At 44.7% G+C, this 14783-nt stretch overlaps 1 protein-coding gene across 4 annotated transcripts in view; it reads left to right on the forward strand.

Annotated features, from left to right (window-relative positions):
- The window catches only part of HNRNPR (heterogeneous nuclear ribonucleoprotein R), a 355793-nt gene that overhangs the window by 292220 nt on the left and 48790 nt on the right, over window positions 1–14783 (forward strand). For all 4 annotated transcript variants that reach the window (XM_069223913.1, XM_069223912.1, XM_069223911.1 and 1 more), the window contains 2 exons: window positions 8299–8448; window positions 8575–8696. In XM_069223913.1, the coding sequence (XP_069080014.1) occupies window positions 8299–8448; window positions 8575–8696 (272 nt within the window). The remainder of the gene's footprint in view (window positions 1–8298; window positions 8449–8574; window positions 8697–14783) is intronic.

Genomic DNA, 14783 nt, shown 5'->3' on the forward strand with positions numbered 1-14783 from the left:
GAGCCTGTCAAGAGTAGGGCAATAACACCGAGGGTGGAAAAGAAATATAAAGCACCTCCCACCGACCCAGCTTTCATCACCTCACAACTGCCACCAGATTCGGTTGTGGTAGGGGCAGCTCGCAAGAGAGCAAACTCTCACACATCGGGCGATGCACCACCCCCAGATAAGGAGAGCCGCAAGTTCGATGCAGCCGGTAAAAGGGTCGCAGTACAGGCTGCAAACCAGTGGCACATCGCTAACTCTCAAGCGCTCCTAGCGCGCTATGACAGAGCCCGCTGGGACGAGATGCAACACCTCATTGAGCATCTACCCACAGAACTACAAAAGAGGGCGAAACAAGTGGTTGAGGAGGGCCAAAACATCTCCAATAACCAGATACGCTCCTCTATGGACGCAGCGGACACAGCAGCGAGAGTAACACGGCAGTAACCATACGAAGGCACGCGTGGCTACGAACATCTGGTTTTAAACCAGAGATACAGCAGGCGGTGCTCAATATGCCATTCAATGAGCAACAATTGTTCGGACCTGAAGTGGACACGGCAATTGAGAAGCTAAAAAAGGACACTGACACTGCAAAAGCCATGGGCGCGCTCTACTCCCCGCAGAGCAGAGGCACTTTCAACACCTTCCGCAAGACAACCTTTAGAGGGGGGTTTCGGGGTCAAGCCACACAAGCCAGTACCTCACATTCAGCACCGTCCACCTACCAGGGACAGTACCAAAGGGGAGGCTTTCGGGGCCAATACAGAGGAGGACAATTCCCTAGAAGCAGGGGAAAATTTCAGAGCCCCAAAACACCCACAGCCAAACAGTGACTCACACGTCACTCATCCCCTCCACACAACACCAGTGGGGGGAAGAATAAGTCAGTATTACCAAGCGTGGGAGAAAATAACAACAGACACTTGGGTCTTAGCAATTATCCAACATGGTTATTGCATAGAATTTCTACAAATCCCTCCAAACATACCACCAAAATCACAGAATATATCAAAACAACATTCGGACCTCCTAGAAGTAGAAGTTCAAGCATTACTGCAAAAGAACGCAATAGAACTGGTACCAGATACACAAACAAATACAGGGGTTTACTCACTGTACTTTCTAATACCAAAGAAGGACAAAACACTGCAGGAAGTGTTACCATTGCTAAAGCAACAAGATTACATGACAACCTTAGATCTCAAAGACGCGTATTTCCACATACCAATACATCCGTCGCACAGAAAATACCTAAGGTTCGTATTCAAAGGAATACATTACCAATTCAAAGTATTGCCGTTCGGTTTAACAACTGCACCAAGAGTCTTCACAAAATGCCTAGCAGTAGTGGCTGCACACATCAGAAGGCAGCAAATACACGTATTCCCGTATCTAGACGACTGGCTAATCAAAACCGACTCACTGACAAGGTGCTCACACCACACAGATCAAGTCATACAAACCCTCTACAAACTCGGTTTCACCATCAACTATGCGAAATCACACATTCTGCCGTGCAAAGTACAACGATACCTAGGAGCGACAATAGACACAACGAGGGGAATAGCCACTCCAAGTCCACAAAGGGTTCAAAATTTCCAAAAGATTATACAACGCATGTATCCAACACAAAAAATACAGGCGAAGATATTACAACTCCTAGGCATGATGTCATCATGCATAGCCATTGTCCCGAACTCAAGACTACACATGAGGCCCTTACAACAGTGCCTAGCATCACAATGGTCACAAGCACAGGGTCGCCTTCTAGATCTGGTGTTAATAGACCGCCTAACATACCTCTCGCTTCTATGGTGGAACAATATAAATTTAAACAAAGGGCGGCCTTTCCAAGACCCAGTGCCACAATACGTGATAACAACAGATGCTTCCATGACAGGGTGGGGAGCGCACCTCAATCAACACAGCATACAAGGACAATGGATGTACATCAAAGAAAGCTGCATATAAATCACCTCGAACTACTAGCAGTTTTCCAAGCATTAAAAGCATTTCAACCAATCATAACTCACAAATACATTCTGGTCAAGACGGACAACATGACAACAATGTATTATCTAAACAAACAGGGGGGGACACACTCTACACAGCTGTGCCTTCTGGCACAAAAAATATGGCAATGGGCAATTCACAACCACATTCGCCTAATAGCACAGTTTATTCCAGGGATCCAGAATCAACTTGCAGACAATCTCTCTCGAGATCACCAACAGGTCCACGAATGGGAAATTCATCCCCAAATTCTAAACACTTACTTCAAACGTTGGGGAACACCTCAAATAGACTTATTTGCAACAAAGGAGAACGCAAAATGCCAAAACTTCGCATCCAGAAACCCACACAGGCAGTCTCAAGGCAATGCCCTATGGATGAACTGGTCAGGGATATTTGCGTACGCTTTTCCCCCTCTCCCTCTCCTTCCATATCTAGTAAACAAATTGAGTCAAAACAAACTCATACTGATAGCACCAACATGGGCGAGGCAACCATGGTACACAATACTGCTAGACCTATCAGTAGTACCCCACGTCAAGTTACCCAACAGGCCAGATCTGTTAACACAACACAAACAACAGATCAGGCATCCAAACCCAGCATCACTGAATCTAGCAATCTGGCTCCTGAAATCCTAGAATTAGGACACTTAAACCTCACACAAGAATGTATGGAAGTCATAAAGCAAGCTAGAAGACCATCCACTAGACACTGCTATGCAAGCAAATGGAAAAGGTTTGTTTGCTACTGCCATCATAATCAAATTCAACCATTACACGCATCTCCAAAGGATGTAGTGGGTTACTTACTACACTTACAAAAATCGAACCTGGCCTTCTCTTCCATTAAAATACACCTCGCAGCAATATCTGCATACCTGCAGATTACCCATTCAACTTCACTATTTAGGATAACTGTCATTAAAGCGTTTATGGAAGGCCTCAAAAGAATTATACCACCAAGGACACCACCAAGGACACCCACCCGTTCCTTCATGGAACCTCAACATCGTCTTAACAAGACTCATGGGTCCACCCTTTGAACCTGTGCATTCTTGCGAAATACAATTCCTAACCTGGAAAGTTGCATTTCTCATCGCCATCACATCTCTAAGAAGAGTAAGTGAAATTCAGGCGTTTACAATACAAGAACCTTTTATCCAACTACACAAAAATAAAGTAGTCCTAAGAACCAATCCAAAATTTTTGCCAAAGGTTATTTCACCGTTCCACCTAAATCAAACGGTAGAGCTACCAGTGTTCTTCCCACAGCCAGATTCCATAGCTGAAAGGGCACTACATACATTAGGCATCAAAAGGGCACTAATGTACTACATCGACAGAACTAAAAACATCAGGAAAACTAAACAACTGTTTATTGCATTTCAAAAACCTCACGCAGGAAACCCAATATCGAAACAGGGTATAGCCAGATGGATAGTTAAGTGCATCCAAATCTGCTACCTTAAAGCAAAAAGACAACTGCCCATTACACCAAGGGCACACTCAACCAGAAAGAAAGGCGCTACCATGGCCTTCCAAGGGAATATTCCAATGCACGAAATATGTAAGGCAGCCACATGGTCTACGCCTCACACATTTACCAAGCACTACTGTGTAGACGTGCTATCCGCACAACAAGCCACAGTAGGTCAAGCCGTACTAAGAACCTTATTTCAGACTACTTCCACTCCTACAGGCTGAGCCACCGCTTTTGGGGATATAACTGCTTACTAGTCTATGCACAACATGTGTATCTACAGCGACAGATGCCATCGAACTGAAAATGTCACTTACCCAGTGTACATCTGTTCGTGGCATCAGTCGCTGAAGATTCACATGTGCCCACCCACCTCCCCGGGAGCCTGTAGCCGTTTGGAAGTTAGCTTCAACTTTGTACATTTGTAAATATATTAAATCTTAAATAGGTACATACTTATTCACTCCATTGCATGGGCACTATTACTAACAAACAACTCCTACCTCACCCTCTGCGGGAAAACAATCGAAGATGGAGTCGATGCCCATGCGCAATGGAGACAAAGAGGAGCAGTCCCTCGGTCCCGTGACTCGAAAGACTTCTTCGAAGAAAAACAACTTTTAACACTCCGACCCAACACCAGATGGCGGGCTATGCACAACATGTGAATCTTCAGCGACTGATGCCACAAACAGATGTACACTGGGTAAGTGACATTTTCATTTTGCTGCAACAACAAAAACAATTGACCCGGACTAGAAAGACAATAGGAAAATTACAGGATGCATCACCAGGGCTCTCCCAAGTCACCAGCCAAAGAAGATGTTGAAGACATTGAAGGAACATATACTGCAAAAGGGGTGGGCACTGTACTCCCCATGCTTCTCCGAACTGTCAGTCTGGACTGTGTCCTCAAATGACTGTGAATTAAAGACCGTTCTTCTCCAGGGCCCTCGATTAAACCTATACTCTGGACAAACACCACATCTAGGGTTTCACTCCCACTTCACACAGATTATGTTGGATTTGGAGTTCAAAGTCAAATGGCAGGCTTAACTGCTACTGGAGAGAGCTTTTATATTCTGTGCTGTCCACTGCCCCAAGGGTTCTTTACACTGAAAAACACCTTCAACTTCACTCTTCCAGGTCCAGATGTGAGCCAAGAGCGTCAACACAGATAACCTGCTGAGCCAGTTTCTGAACGATGATAGACTTCAAGTCATCTAGAAAGATAGGCCTAATCTCAATTTCCTTAGGGTAGCGTTTAAACCCATTGTGTTTTGCCCACTATGCTACCCTACATTAGCCCCAGCCATTTCTAATAAGTCTTGGTCATGCTTCAATAGGAACAGTCCAGTTTGATCTGCCAAACCAGGTCCTCTCTCAAGAGGAACACAAGCAACGGTAGACCAGTTTTGGTTTAGTGGGTTTGCAAGCATTCCTCCCATCACCCTGCATCTTTTCGAACGCCTCTTTTGGCCTCAAACACTGTGCTTGAAGTTTTAAAAGATGCTAGTACTGTAAAGGTCATTGGAGTGTTCCAAAAATCGAAAGTCTGTGTTTTGTCGCCTGCAGCACAGACAATATTACCATCCCCAGGGAGCCTTTCTGGAAAGGCAGTCATCCAAGTAGTACTCCTAAGGTGGCCTCAGTTGTAACAACTGTGGATAGACCAGGGGCGGGCAAAACAATGGCACAATCCCCTGCACTTAACCAGCCTTTAAGATCTCTGATAGTGAGAATGATAATGAAACTGTTGGTAATGATGGTATTTTGCATTGCGCTAGTCCCAGTTGCAGTGGCGCCCTCTGCAAGTGGCTTGTGAGACAGTAGTCCCAAAAGTATGGTCAGTGGGACGATGTAATGTAGGTGGAGCCCGGTGTTCAGCACAAACTGCAGTGGTTGAACAAAAGTACTTACTACTGGGCAGATAGACTTTCATGGCCACACCCTACCAACCCATCCCCCAACTTCAACTAATGATCAATACAGATGCCTCCCTCCTGGCATAGGGAGCGCACACAGGGCTAGGTCAGTCTTCAGCCAGTGGTCTAAGCAGCAACCTCAACTGTTGCACCTAAGTTTACTAGATGAGGCCACTTCAGCTAACACTGTAAGCTTCTCAGAACATCATTCACAACAAGTTAATTGACAGACACGACAACCATGTTCTGCTTTTAAATACAAGTAGGCACAGTTGCTATAATTGTCCACAGCAGCGGAAAAAACTCGCACTGTGCCATTTGTCTCCAGGTCTTAGTTGTGGCGAAATCCCTCCCAGGAGTGGGCACTGGCTTGATTCAACAGACCGCACCATTGAATATGTGATGAATGAATCTTGACTTTGTGGCCTGCCAACACCACTGTTTAAATTGCTTCTACAGTGAAGATCATCCACTCTGGGCTCCATCTTACCCTTGCTCCCGCCACGCCTCAACAAAAGACTCCTACCGATCAGTGAAGCACTAACACCAATCCTCAATGCTTCCATCGACTCTGCAACATTCCCGGACACCTGAAAACCTGCCACTGCCATGCTCCTGCTGCTGCTAGCCTAGCCATGCCTTCCAACTGCACACTCGTCTCACTCCTATCATACCCAAAAAGGTCTTTGAACAACTGACATCTCACAGACCACCTCAGCAACCACCAGCTTCTCAATGCCAAGTAGTCCAGCTTTAAGCCTAACCACAGTAGACCAACAGCACTCATCGCTGCCACATACTACATCTGCTTGATCCATGACAGGAGACACTGCAGCCCTCATTTGGATTTCTCTACCACATTTGGCAGTCTCACACCCATCCTTATGAGGTGCCTGCATGAGGTTGACGTTCGCTGGAGCTGCTCCTTCTTAATGGATAGAATACAAGCTATCAGCCTGGCACCTTACCCTGATGGAAGTTTGCAGACTTATGTGAAGTGCCGAAAGGTTCATTGCTGAGCCCCACCCTCTTTAAGGCATAGGTTATTCCCCCCTGGCCAAAGTCATCAGCTCACACATCCTCATCCTCTCCTATGCTGACGAGGCACAACTTTGACTCACCCTCTTGGATAAGCAACACGCGACTCATACGCCCCCTCTTGGATAAGATCATCGATGCAAGAAAGAAGTCCACCTTCTGCATTACCGAAGTTTCTAACTGGATGAAAACCAACTGTCTCAAGCTGAACATAGACAAGACAGAAGTGATCTTTGGCAAAAACACCTCACCATGGGGACTCCAACTGGTGGCCAGCCAAACTTGTACCCACACCTCATGAATCTCGGAATCCTTATCAACAGCAAACTCAATATGAGTGCACAAGTCAACACCTTCACTGCATTATACTTTCATACCTTGAAGGTTGTGAGGAAGAGCGGTACATGGTTCCCAAGCAAAATAAGAAAAACCTTAACTCATGGCCCAGCCTCCAGAAAATTGGATTATGGGAACACCCTCTACGCCAGGATTACCAAGAAGCTCAGTAGAACATTACAAGCCATCTAGGGCTCTGCAGTCAGTCTCACCCTCAATCTCCCACACAGAACTTACATCACACCACATCTCGGGGAGCTTCACTAGCTCCCGATACACAAACGTGCTCAATTCTAACTCTTCACATACACACATCCAAGGCATTACACAGCTCATGCCCCACCTACCTGAAAAATCTCATTTCCTTCCACCAACCACCTAGACACTTCCATTCTGCAATACTTCTCCTCATACACATCTCAAACACACTGAACCAGATCAGAACGGATGTTTTCATACATCGTTTCAAAAGCGTGGGCTGGCCTCCCATTTCACATCTAAGCCACCTCTTCTTTTCATAAGCTCCGCAAAACGCTTAAGGCCTGGCTTTTCAGTTCATCAACCTACCATAAGTAGAACAAGGCACACACCTCAGCGCAAGGTTACTTTCAAAGTTGATAATGCACTTCATAAATACATATAATATGTCTGTGTGCTACAGTACTTCCAGTAATGACTATTTCCCACACAAGACCATGCAGAGTGCCAAACCTTTGCCTCCAAGAAACCACAATAAATGGGCAATGCTTTATAGATCAGCTGGCAAGGGATCTTTGCTGGGGTTTTTTTTTTTTTTTTTTTTTTTTTTTCTGCTACTACAGCCCATTCAGTACATAGTAATAGAGATGTGGTAAGCACCAGTGAAGCTCCCACATAGGCTTATCAGTTGTTGTACTCATTACTACTGGAAATGTCCATCCGTCCTTGTTAAGTTACCACTGTGCCCAGATTTCCTCGTGCAGCATGAAGACGCTGTTTCACTCCAACCCCAGGTACAGAATCTTACAATTTGGCACTTTAAGTCTTTAAATTTGGCTGCCATCAGCTTCCTGAACACGAAAGCCTTCACTTTTTCAGATGTTAATGTTACAGTGCAACTGCTTTTGCTGTTCAGTAGGTGTTAATATAATTATCAGTTTTCCACTCGGCCTTCCCTTTGTGTCGTCTGAATAGTATACATGTCACTGAGCGTAACTGAAGCTCAGTGGGAGATTGCACAAGGACAATTATGCGCCATATAATTTTTTTTAATACATATGTTTATTTAACAAAAAAATGTGGTGGTTTTTCCTTGGTGTGTGATATTGTGGGTTCTTTGACCGAGTTTGTTGAGTTCTCGTACATCATTTTAATACAAAATAATCTTATATTACCCTTTGTAGGGAAGTAACACTGTGGTACCCTGAAAGGAATTGAGACTTTTTTTTTTATTTTATTTGTATATGAATTGATTCAAATGATCTTGTGTATACCATTTTATTTCTAACTATATATTTTTTTTACAATTATTTATCAGGTAAAAGTGTTGTTTGTGAGGAATTTGGCTGCTACAGTTACAGAAGAAATATTGGAAAAAGCTTTTTCAGCATTTGGAAAATTGGAAAGGGTGAAAAAGCTAAAGGACTACGCTTTCGTGCATTTTGAGGATCGAGATGCAGCCGTTAAGGTAGCCTTATGGTTTTTAATCAAGGATCTGAACTTGACATGTATAATTTATGCATCACTAAAAAGTGCTTGATAAAGAGGTATTCTTTTTGGATCAGTTATTTGAAATATTTTCTGGTTTGTTTAGGCAATGTCTGAAATGAATAGGAAAAACTTAGAAGGTGAACACATTGAAATAGTCCTAGCTAAACCACCAGATAAGAAAAGAAAAGAACGCCAAGCTGCTCGTCAAGCGACCAGAAGCTCCCCGTAAGTAAACATGTCTATCATAAAATTTAGAATAAATGGGATAGTTCTGCTCTGGGTCTTAGGCCTTGGTCTGTACTCATGGGGTTGCCTGACCATTTTTTTTTTTGTCCTGCTTAGAGCAAAAGAGACACATTTCTCTACTGATATTTACTGACGTCTATCCATGTATAGATTCTCAACATTGGACATAAAAAGAGAGTCCAATTTAACCATTTGCAAACATTTTTCCCTCAGTGTTGCTTAATCCTGTTTTTAACTTTAAAAAAAAAAAAGTGGATGTTTTGGGTGCTATGGTTTACCCTTACGAAATACTTCCATGAAAACAGTAGAAATGTCAGCCTGTACCCTTATAGCTAGAATTCCAGTCACTAAGGTCTGGTCTTCCATAGTTCTGTAAGTTTTCCTGCTTGTATATATTGCCATTTTTCCCTTTTACAGTTATGTTTTCCACGTTTGCAAGGTGATTGAACACTCCACATAATGTATACTAAATAAGTGTGCACGTTATTGGGCTTCTGGTGTATTGTTCTTTTGTATTTTTGCTTAAGTTAATTATTGCTTAAACTTAAGATTTTTAGCTTCAGATCAAAAATAGTCCATTATGGTTTTCTCCTTTGTGATCTAAATCCAATATTTCTTAATAGGGTTTCACTTTGTATGGTACATCTGAAATGCCGTCAGTACCTGGGCTCCACCTCTGGGAGTGTAGCTAACATGCAGTCATGGTAGGCCATGTTATTAGGTACACGAGACATTGCATCATAGTTTTTGCTGGTTGCTGCCGGCCATGTTAGTCAGTGACCCATTAGAGATGCTTGATTGAGTCTTAAAAAATGGAATCATTTTCTTGGTATGTAGTGATTGGCGACTGAATTGATAGCAGTTCTGAACTTGGATGTAGAAAATGCATTTAGCTTAGGAGTGGTCTCTGTTTATGAAAATGGTATTGGGCCACAGAATGCTGGTGAGGATTCACGTGCCTTGAGTCTCCTCTTGTTAAATTATATGGAGCGTTATCACTCTCCTTTCTGTCAAGTAGTGGTAAAATACAGGGATGTCTTTTTGCAGATCCAACAAGCCTATGGTTTTACCAACAAAGCAGAGAGATCAGCTAGTTTGAGAAGGTAAATGGCGTCCTGAATAGGAAGACTGGATTTCCTTGCATGCAGATAGGCTTAGATTATTCCTCTGGGTGACTTCTGAGATCTGTGGCATATTTTTTCAGTTGGCTTCAGTATTAGCTGAAAAATCAATACTATATCTGACAAACTCATCGAGGTATTTACCACAACAAGATTTTTGTTAAGAATGGAGACTGGAGCATTTACATGTTTAGGGATCTAGATGAAATGAGATGAAAAGATTTCATGAATGTTATTTTATAATGGTACTAGATAGGCCCTAATTGGAGACTGTAACCGCACTGGAACACTGCCCCATAAGCACAAGTGTATTTTGGCTTGACCCTGACTTCTGTACCATATTATTTTTATTACTTTAAAATCTTTTTCTTCCAAAAATAAAATTGACAATTGAAAGAAATGCAATCATGGCAACTAATATTGTAGCACATATGAAGTAAACATACAATGAGCTACTTGCTGTCCACCCAGTTTCCACAAAAATAAATAGTAATAGCAAAAGTTACTTCTCTCCTCGATGTCCTGCTAGTATAACAATGGCTAATCTCTTAATTTTTTTTCTATAACTGTTACACAATAGACAACACATAGCAAGTAGATGTCTATATCCACACTTCTTTCTCATATAGAAAGAATTAACTAGGCTCTTATAAATGAACTGTCTTGAATAATCTCAAACTAAATGGGTTAACTCAGCAGGTTGGAGAGGTGAACGCACCTGTCTCACATTAACAAATATTATTCAGGTTGTAGGTGCTGAATTGTGAGTAATATTAATCAACGAATGAAACAAATATAAAATAACAATAGAAAGACCGTGGAAAAGAAAGAAAAAGGATACCACCCCAGTTTCATTACATATGAAATAAAACTGCCATGGCGTTCATATTTGGGAAGGATAGAATAAAGACTTTAATGAATCTTTATTTTCTGTGACCGTGATTATGGTTTTGAAGAAATAACACCTCGTTAGATCAAGGGGATTTCACATATTGTAGATAAAGATGAAATCAATCCCCTTATTCGTCAGTTTCTCTTTCAGTTTTGGAATACAATGTGCCTATTATGTCAGTCGTATCTTCATTGGTAGCTCATCAAAGACCCCCATGCATGATATGAGAGAACCTTTTTTCAATGACAATATTTTTAAGGGTAACAGCAAATAAGAAGGCAAGAAGTTGAATGACCACCTTGTCTGTCAAATCCCTAGGGGGTGCACAAAATACCTCTCATTCTGAGTATGTTAATGCTGATCATTAAAATTGCTTAACTGCTATTGTCACATCACGGAAAAGTCTGATTTTGCAACAGTCATACAGCATATGAATCAAAGACTTCAGTTTTTGCAATGCCAGCCAGTGTCATTGGCCTGAAGGGGCCAGACCCCGTATGGGGTGCCAAAGTATGCTCACCATGCCACCCCAGTTTGGACCCGGCTGTAGGAAGTTGGCTCTGTATGTGCTATTTCAAAGTAAGGAATAGCATGCACAGAGTCCAAGGGTTCCCCTTAGAGGTAAGATAGTGGCAAAAAGAGATAATACTAATGCTCTATTTTGTGGTAGTGTGGTCGAGCAGTAGGCTTATCAAAGGAGTAGTGTTAAGCATTTGTTGTACATACACACAGGCAATAAATGAGGAACACACACTCAGAGACAAATCCAGCCAATAGGTTTTGTTATAGAAAAATATATTTTCTTAGTTTATTTTAAGAACCACAGGTTCAAATTCTACATGTAATATCTCATTTGAAAGGTATTGCAGGTAAGTACTTTAGGAACTTTGAATCATTACATTAGCATGTATACTTTTGACATAAAACACAATAAGCTGTTTTAAAAGTGGACACAGTGCAATTTTCACAGTTCCTGGGGGAGGTAAGTTTTTGTTAGTTTTCACAGGTAAGTAAGTCACTTACAGGTTTCAGTTTTTGGTCCAAGGTAGCCCACCGTTGGGGGTTCAGAGCAACCCCAAAGTTACCACACCAGCAGCTCAGGGCCGGTCAGGTGCAGAGGTCAAAGAGGTGCCCAAAACACATAGGCTGCAATGGAGAGAAGGGGGTGCCCCGGTTCCGGTCTGCCAGCAGGTAAGTACCCGCGTCTTCGGAGGGCAGACCAGGGGGGTTTTGTAGGGCACCGGGGGGGACACAAGTTCACACAAAAAGTACACCCTCAGCGGCACTGGGGCGGCCGGGTGCAGTGTAGAAACAAGCGTCGGGTTTGCAATGTAAATCAATGAGAGATCAAGGGATCTCTTCAGCGTCGCAGGCAGGCAAGGGGGGGGGCTCCTCTGGGTAGCCACCACCTTGGCAAGGGAGAGGGCCTCCTGGGGGTCACTCCTGCACAGGAGTTCCGTTCCTTTAGGTGCTGGGGGCTGCGGGTGCAGAGTTTTTTCCAGCCGTCGGGAAAGGGAGTTCAGGCAGTCGCGGTCAGGGGGAGCCTCGGGATTCCCTCTGCAGGCGTCGCTGTGGGGGCTCAGGGGGGACAACTTTGGTTACTCACAGTCGTAGAGTCGCCGGAGGGTCCTCCCTGAAGCGTTGTTTCTCCACCAGTCGAGTCGGGGTCGCCGGGTGCAGTGTTGCAAGTCTCACGCTTCTTGCGGGGAGTTGCAGGGGTCTTTAAGTCTGCTCCTTGAAACAAAGTTGCAGTTCTTTTGGAGCAGTGCTGCTGTCCTCGGGAGTTTCTTGTCTTTCTGGAAGTCGGGCAGTCCTCAGAGGATTCAGAGGTCGCTGGTCCCTTGGAAAGCGTCGCTGGAGCAGGGTTCTTTGGAAGGCAGGAGACAGGCCGGTAGGACTGGGGCCAAAGCAGTTGGTGTCTTCTGTTCTTCCTCTGCAGGGGTTTTTCAGCTCAGCAGTCTTCTTCTTCTTGTAGGTTCAGGAATCTGAATTCTTAGGTTCAGGGGAGCCCTTAAATACTAAATTTAAGGGCGTGTTTAGGTCTGGGGGGTTAGTAGCCAATGGCTACTGGCCCTGAGGGTGAGTACACCCTCTTTGTGCCTCCTCCCAAGGGGAGGGGGTCACATCCCTAATCCTATTGGGGGAATCCTCCATCTGCAAGATGGAGGATTTCTAAAAGTTAGTCACTTCAGCTCAGGACACCTTAGGGGCTGTCCTGACTGGCCAGTGACTCCTCCTTGTTTTTCTCATTATTTTCTCCGGCCTTGCCGCCAAAAGTGGGGGCCGTGGCCGGAGGGGGCGGGCAACTCCACTAGCTGGAGTGTCCTGCGGTGCTGGCACAAAGGGGTGAGCCTTTGAGGCTCACCGCCAGGTGTTACAGCTCCTGCCTGGGGGAGGTGTTAGCATCTCCACCCAGTGCAGGCTTTGTTACTGGCCTCAGAGTGACAAAGGCACTCTCCCCATGGGGCCAGCAACATGTCTCGGTTGTGGCAGGCTGCTGGAACTAGTCAGCCTACACAGATAGTCGGTTAAGGTTTCAGGGGGCACCTCTAAGGTGCCCTCTGGGGTGTATTTTACAATAAAATGTACACTGGCATCAGTGTGCATTTATTGTGCTGAGAAGTTTGATACCAAACTTCCCAGTTTTCAGTGTAGCCATTATGGTGCTGTGGAGTTCGTGTAAAACAGACTCCCAGACCATATACTCTTATGGCTACCCTGCACTTACAATGTCTAAGGTATTGCTTAGACACTGTAGGGGCACAGTGCTCATGCACTGGTTCCCTCACCTATGGTATAGTGCACCCTGCCTTAGGGCTGTAAGTGCTGCTAGAGGGGTGACTTATCTATACCTGAATAGGCAGTGAGAGGCTGGCATGGCACCCTGAGGGGAGTGCCATGTCGACTTACTCGTTTTGTTCTCACCAGCACACACAAGCTGGTAAGCAGTGTGTCTGTGCGGAGTGAGGGGTCCCCAGGGTGGCATAAGATATGCTGCAGCCCTTAGAGACCTTCCCTGGCATCAGGGCCCTTGGTACCAGGGGTACCAGTTACAAGGGACTTACCTGGATGCCAGGGTGTGCCAATTGTGGAATCAAAAGTACAGGTTAGGGAAAGAACACTGGTGCTGGGCCTGGTTAGCAGGCCTCAGCACACTTTCAATTCAAAACATAGCATCAGCAAAGGCAAAAAGTCAGGGGGTAACCATGCCAAGGAGGCATTTCCTTACACCGGCCATATGCAAATCTTGCTTGACCCTGTTCCCCCATTGGAGTAGTCCAGCAGGCCAGGTCCTTCCTGGACCAGAAACAAGCATCCTGGGACTGGTTTCTGTTTATCACCATCAACCAGGCTGGCTTAAATCCTGAGGCTCAGCGAGCAAGGGACATTAGCCTGGGTACACATATCTGCATAGACAAGTAATCTCTCGAGATCTGAGCTTGTAAGTGCAATAGATCAAGCGCTATTATGAGTAAGGCCTGAGGCATCACTGGTTTACCTATGGATATTTGTCTATAGGTTAGGTCATCCCCCGACTGAGAGCACCCTCTAGCCTCCCATAATTGTTTCTCGTGCAGTGGAGCAGCTTCCTGTCGGTCTTGAAGATGTAAACGTGCTGTCTCACCATAATGAGGCGTAATAATACCTGTGGTAGTTTGGCTGTGGCTGATGCGGCAAGGCTGCCTGGGCCACTAAGACTGGGTTATATTGTGAACCTGAGTATGGACAGGGTTGTTCGCCTAGCTGCATCTTTAGCTCCCCAGTCTGCTAATGTATTCCCCCATGACACACAGTCCTGTCCGTTTGTGTGTGCAGCACACGTCACAACTGCCACCGCTTGTGGTGGGGCAAGTGCCTCTATTAAGGCCTCTAAGAGATTCCTTTGCATGTCAGGGCTCCCATCCAACTTGAGGAAGCTCCTTCTGCTCCATCTCATGATGTTTGAATGTACGCTGGTAGGTACATAAGCCAAGTCCAAATTGATTGTGATAACTTCTGCTATCCCTTGCTTAAGGACTGCAAACAGAGCTCTCAATTCTGCTGTTTGTGTGG

The sequence above is a fragment of the Pleurodeles waltl genome, chromosome 3_1 (genome assembly GCF_031143425.1).
Source record: "Pleurodeles waltl isolate 20211129_DDA chromosome 3_1, aPleWal1.hap1.20221129, whole genome shotgun sequence".
Lineage (NCBI taxonomy): Eukaryota > Metazoa > Chordata > Amphibia > Caudata > Salamandridae > Pleurodeles > Pleurodeles waltl.